Genomic DNA, 6,000 nt, shown 5'->3' with positions numbered 1-6,000 from the left:
ACTCAGCAGTTTAGTCCAAGGTGAAGTCCTGGGGCTCTGCAGTGGTGCCTGTGAGATAGCCAAGTTTAACTGAGGGTTCTGTAGTGGCTGTAAGGACTGACTGGCTATCAGGCTGTGACATCTCTTCACAATTAGCATTCTTAACATGAGTGAGGGATTGTGCTAATGAAGGACTGTTAATTTGTAATCCTTGGAATAGTGAGTAGCACTACTAAAATACTGAAAACAATCTGCACATACCAGGTTTCTGAAGTTTTTTCAGGCAACATTCCAAGGATGGCAGACGGTGAAGCTAGACTAGGGTCTCTGGGACTAGGTTCATCTTGCATAAGTGTCTTAGATGTCAAGGAAGAGGAGGAGAGGTTGATTAGATTCCTTTGAGATACAAACTCAGAGGCATGAAGTGCAGTTTTAATATCTTTTCTGTTATAAATATTTAAGTGAAATCTTACAATTTATATAAAATCTTTACAATCTGTACACATTTTCATTCTTCTTGAACAGCATTAGAAGGAAAATTTTTCAAGTTCAATTAGATATCAGAATAAAATAACAAGATTGCTACTGAAACAAAAACGTATTTCCAAAACCATAAGTGGGCTACTTTAAAGGCAGTTGGGTTTAACCTGAATATGAACAATAGCTCTGCCTTGTTAATGAGTAATATCACAACCTATTTACTTTTATCTTTAAATGATCAGAACTCACCCTTAAAAAACAAAGGGGGCGTTGAGGCGCACACATTTGTTTTTTTCCTTCTTCTAAGTACACAGAAACACAGCTGAGCCTGGAGAAGGAATTAAGGTGAGTGCTTTTCTTTTAAACTAGCTCTGACATGATAAACTTCAATATCCATGTTTGCTAACATAGCTTTTAAACTGCACTTGGTACTTTAATGGTATGTTTTTTCCTAGCATAAAGCAGCTTGGAGATAATTAATATGATGTAACTGATTTTTGTCAGTAGCTTTGTCAGTTTTAGCAGTATCACTGTGGTCAGTTTCTGCCATTAGTCTTGCATGCAACAAAAGGGAAGTCCCAAAAGAATTAAGAAGGGACTAAAACCATTTGAAAAGAATAAAAAGAATAAAAACCAAAACAAACAAAAAACTGTAAGAAGCTTTGGGAAACAGAAGCTGAAGGTACTTTTGAGAGGTCTGAAGTTTTCCAGGTATCAACTGACTTCTTGAAGCACCACAGGTTTGTTCTGTAAGACATTCCTGCAAACAGATCTCTTCTAAGTGATTTCACATTGTAGAGCAAAAAGGCAACAGAGAGAAACACTAAGTTAGCACTTAAGGCTGTACAAATCTAGGGTCGTAACTTTGAACTCTTAACCTAGTAACAGTAGCCTTGGGCCAGCTGCTGATGCTAGGGCATTTTCTTTTTCAGTAAGGGTTTGTTCTCAACCTTCAGCCTGCAGCACAAAGTATATGCGTATACACAAATTCTGTTAGAATCCAGAGCTTAGACAACAAGCAAGCAGTTCTCTTAGCTGCACAAGATTTATTGGTCCTAGCTTCTCTTTTGGTGTATCTTCAAAATATGTGAAAATATATACAACTTTTATCTCGTTTGTTTTAATTGTTGCAGAAACATTTTATTCACTAAATATCTGTTAAAAATATGCTATAGCTCCTATTGCTGTAGTTCCTTGAAGTAAGAAGCTTACAGAAAATAGGCAAAGCAAGTTCACAAACATGACCTGAAATCCACTGAGATTGTTTCTTTGATCAAAGTGCAATTCCATGTTAGTTGTTAATATTTCAGGTTTAGTGTATGAGGTAAAAAAGCTGCATTATCTTCACAGCTCCTGGCTCCTGGCCTTTGCCTTTCAGGTGTTTACAGTAAGGTAACAGAAGACCTACTAGTGCTGCTATTTCCCTCCATTTGATTTTACTTGTACATGAAGATGCAAGCACAATCCAAGTTCAAAACAAGTCACTAGACTGCTAAGTAGCTTCAAATGGACTTCTTTTTATAGATAAAGCATTCCTATACTTGATAATAATTTTAAATAGTGGATGGAAAGTACATTTACACCACTTTGAAGACAAAGCACACATGCTCTTGAAATAGGCTGACTAAATTTCAATTGCTAATGGACTTGTGATGTACAAGTTTGAGGAGCATTAAGTGGACTTTCTAGATAAATATATCCAAGTCATAAGTTTCTGGTGTTCAGATGTGTGATGACAAACCCTGGGGGGGATAAACACAAGCAAGTTTTATACAGCTGTAAATACACAGATTCTCTTGGAATGCAAATGCAGTTTTCAAATTGGCTGTTCTGACAAGTACATTTCATTTATCAGTAACTTGAAAGATTTATTTCTTGACAATATGTACACTTTGTAGCTTGAAGAAAACCACATTACTGCTGTAACACCTTTTGCTGTACAAAATTTACACACATAAGAGCACACTCCATTTGACTCTTTACCTAAAGTGCATGTGAAATCTAGGAGAAAGAAAATGGAGAGACCTTGGTTCAAACAGATGTTAACTCTGGAATACAGTAACTGTCACACAGGAATTACTGTATTACCCTCCTAATATGGCCCTCAAGGTTCTACTCAACAACAGCATTCAGTCTGACCTGAGGGAAAAATAATCAGCCTTGTCCCATATGTACTGTATGTAGACAACAAGTTATCCTTTAAGCCAAGTAGGTAGGGCTGAGTGTTCCAAGCTGTGGCATGGAATGAGAACAGTGGAAGCAGTATTCAATGTCACTTCTCCCCAGGCTCATCAATTTTTACCTTAACAAAGGTAAGCATTTGAGCAGCAGGACTTGTAAAGCTCTGAGATGGGTTTAAAAAAACCTTGGTTAGGCTTGGTTAAGATATTCAAATAGCATTAATTTAACTTGTGTCTAGTGACAGGACAAGAGGTAATGGGATTAAGCTGGAACACCAAGTTCCACTGAAACATAAGAAAATACTTCTGCTCAGGTGAGGGAGCCCTGGCACAGAGTCTCCTTCTCTGGAAGTTTTCAAAACCCGCCTGGACATGTTCCTGTGTGACTTGATCTAGATGGACCTGCTTCTGCAGAGGGGTTGGACTGGATCATCTCCAAAGGTCCCTTCAAACCCCTACCATTCTGTGATTGTATAAACTACTCATTTTAATATTATTGTTAAACTTTGTAAATAGAGATGACAGTTCAGGACTTTAATTGTTTTCAGCCAGAATGAGAAGGAATATTACTGGAATATTTCAGTAGTTAAACAGTAGCCTCAATTTGGGAAAAATCTGAGGCAACAGAGTCTTATGTATAGTTACTTTGTCAGAACACTTATGGGGTAAGGTGTGCTGCTGGAAGCCAAGTCACTGGGGAATCTGCTGGGTCTTTATCATGAACAGAAACTTCAGCAACAGTGTCTGTCCTTTTAAAAGCAAACTCGGAAGATACTAGTTTCATTGCAGAGATAATGCTAAATTACCTTGAAAAGTCAAAGGAATAGATGAATACACTTAGGAGTTTGTATTTAATATGGAATCTTGAGTAAAGAGAATATTTCTGTTCGACGTACTTCAGACTCTCTCTCAGATTCACTCGGTAAAGCAGCTTTATGACAACCCCTCCTTCAGTCTTCCATGGGAGATTTCCTCTCTTGCCTGCTAGGAGCAGTCTTGGTGTTGTCGGTGGTCGACCACGTGGTTTCTTCTCTGGATTGTGAGAGATTCAATTGTTTTATGTGCTTGTTCCAGTTGGATCTTTAAGCCTTCATTGTCTGCCTTCAGGCTATTTCTTTCCTAAACAAACAAAAAAAAAGAGAATGGCATTTTGAGTTTGTTTCAGGACCATCTGGTCGTATGTTTGGGTAGACTGGCATTGCTGGAGTTAAAGTGGCAAAGAACTTACAGATTGTTCTAGCAATTAATTACATTGAAGTGACACCTTTCCCCCTGTGCCAGCCATTCCCACACACTCTCCAACCACTTTAGGATACTGCTGCACAAAATGGTTTCTTTCATCACTCTTGTACCTGCTCCAGTTCTTGGTATGAGGGTTTGCAGCTGTGATGCTCCTCCTTCATCTTCTGTTTGCAGTCCTTGTTTTCCCATTTAACATATGCCTTTCTGCGGCCTAGAATTGGGCTGGGACATGGGGATGGTGGAGCTGTCTGGAGATAAGGATTTTCTGGCATCTTATGGTCTTTCTTCTCTGACTGCCTACGAGATACATCACCAGCCAGCAGTATAGGATCAGTCTGTGTACCTTTATGAACCACAGCGGGTTTCAGTCTCACTGAGATTTTCTGAGCTGAGGAACCCATGAGCATAATGGTTCTGTCCTTGCTCTCTTCATTGTGTTCCGCTACTTCTCCATTAGGAAATGTGAATGGTCCTTCTTCTTGTCCTGTAGAATATATATGGTAAATTGAGTTAAGATCTTATCCTAGGAAAGGAGAAACAGAAGGCACCGTAATTAAACACGATTGTAATAAATAAACAACATTTCTTCTTTATTGATTTTAGAGTCATTGCTCTCCAAAATAGGTATCACTGGAAGTTTCTCAATGTTGTGTCTCCTGGAACAACTCTTTGCCCTGTCTCAGTTAACATAAATATGGATCAGATGAAAACAAGTGTGCACCATCAAGGTCAGCTAGAGAAAAATCTCTAGGTGGCTAAGAGGTTTTATGTAGATCATTGATCTTAGTGATTGGGCTGGATGATTAAATGTCTTAGGTCAGCATTATCACAACTTGCAGCTGTGAGATGGAACTTGGGACACTTTATAAAGGTGAAATAATGACATTTTAATTTTTTTACTGCTTTTCTATAGTTCATCCTCAAATACTTCTGTAGTTAAATACAAAAACTGAGTCAGACTTGTAACAGTTGTGCAGTAGCCACTTAATGTGACAAAAGTGGTAGAAACTGGAGTGTACCAATGGTAAGAGAGTTAAAGGAATGTGTCAGCTGTTCAGTTCACAGCATCTAGTTCCCATGAGAGTCTAGCAGATTAACTATTTTTTTGTAGAATTTGTGCACCACACATTGTGTAGTGTGACAAGAGATCACCCAGAAAGGGAGTCCTCACTTAGACTAGAACCAGAATGTACAGGCTTGCTTACCTCTGGTTCTAGTTTATATGTTGATAAAACAATGCAGTTCACTGTCAAAACCTAAACTGATGCCGTACAACCCAGCTTTAAAAGGAAAAGAGGAAAAGGAAAGGTTATATGGATACTTTTGATCCTTGATCTCTCACCATGAAATGGCTCTTTGACGCCTATTGGGCAGAGGCTTGAAGCAAGAGCAGTTGTTGGGCTGCTGTCTGCAATGGATGTTTTGGGTCTTTTCTTGCACTCTATCACAACCAAGTCTTTGCATTGCTTGTGACAGTTCATTCCACAGTCTGCAAACAAAATAACGTTTACATGACTCAGCAGCTCTGTTGTAGTATCTAAGATCAGCTCTCACACTGTGTTGTCTCCTCAGGAATCAGGAAAGCTGCTTTGGTGTTCTTTGCCTGCATTATCTGTTAAAAACATACAAGTGGTAAACAGGCCTAAAACTGTTTTTTTGTTATGAAAATACAAAACAGCAACATTCAGTTGCAACAGTGTGCTGACTGTAGGAGTGGCAGAGAAAGCAGGTACCTGTATGAGGAAGAAAACTCAGCAAAATACATGTTGTGAATGTGCTGCACAGTTTTCAGAGTGTTGGTGTTTGCAACCATTGGAGGAGAAGGGTCTGTTCCCAAATCTTTTGTTCAGTGATGTGTTGCAAAGTTTTAGACCTATTAGTTATGAGTTCCTTCATCTTTAGATTTCTTCCAGACCATCTCTCTGTCCTACTGTTCTTGAATCACTCTTCTCCCCCTCCCAAGAAGCCAGATTAAATAGGTCCATGGACATAGCAATGGATCTCAGGAATATCACGTTTTTTGTTATTCACTGTCAATCACAGATTAAAATTATCAAAGTATAAAGTACTTTACCTTTGCATCTGTATCCTTGTTTAATGACTCCCCATAGCTGAAATT

The 6,000-nt window shown here is 38.7% G+C and overlaps 1 protein-coding gene across 4 annotated transcripts in view; it reads right to left on the bottom strand.

Annotated features, from left to right (window-relative positions):
• Window positions 1-308: 308 nt before the first annotated feature.
• RASGRP1 (RAS guanyl releasing protein 1) overlaps window positions 309-6,000 on the bottom strand; it is a 42,998-nt gene continuing 37,306 nt past the window's right edge. Inside the window, exons 14-18 of one of the 4 annotated variants that reach the window (XR_009818940.1) lie at window positions 5,956-5,992; window positions 5,224-5,370; window positions 3,992-4,365; window positions 709-3,758; window positions 309-335 (exon numbers count right to left, since the gene is read on the bottom strand). Coding sequence is in view for 2 of the 4 variants with exons in the window: in XM_061998430.1 (XP_061854414.1) it covers window positions 3,624-3,758; window positions 3,992-4,365; window positions 5,224-5,370; window positions 5,956-5,992 (693 nt within the window). In the remaining 2 variants the exon portion in view is untranslated. Of the gene's footprint in view, window positions 336-547; window positions 3,759-3,991; window positions 4,366-5,223; window positions 5,371-5,955; window positions 5,993-6,000 lie in introns of those variants that run through there. The other 3 variants (XR_009818941.1, XM_061998430.1, XM_061998431.1) reach the window with 3 other exon arrangements.

Source organism: Colius striatus, chromosome 6 (assembly GCF_028858725.1).
Source record: "Colius striatus isolate bColStr4 chromosome 6, bColStr4.1.hap1, whole genome shotgun sequence".
Taxonomy (NCBI): domain Eukaryota; kingdom Metazoa; phylum Chordata; class Aves; order Coliiformes; family Coliidae; genus Colius; species Colius striatus.
The sequence above is the reverse complement of the archived record's forward strand: the minus strand, read 5'-3'. Positions and strand labels throughout refer to the sequence as shown.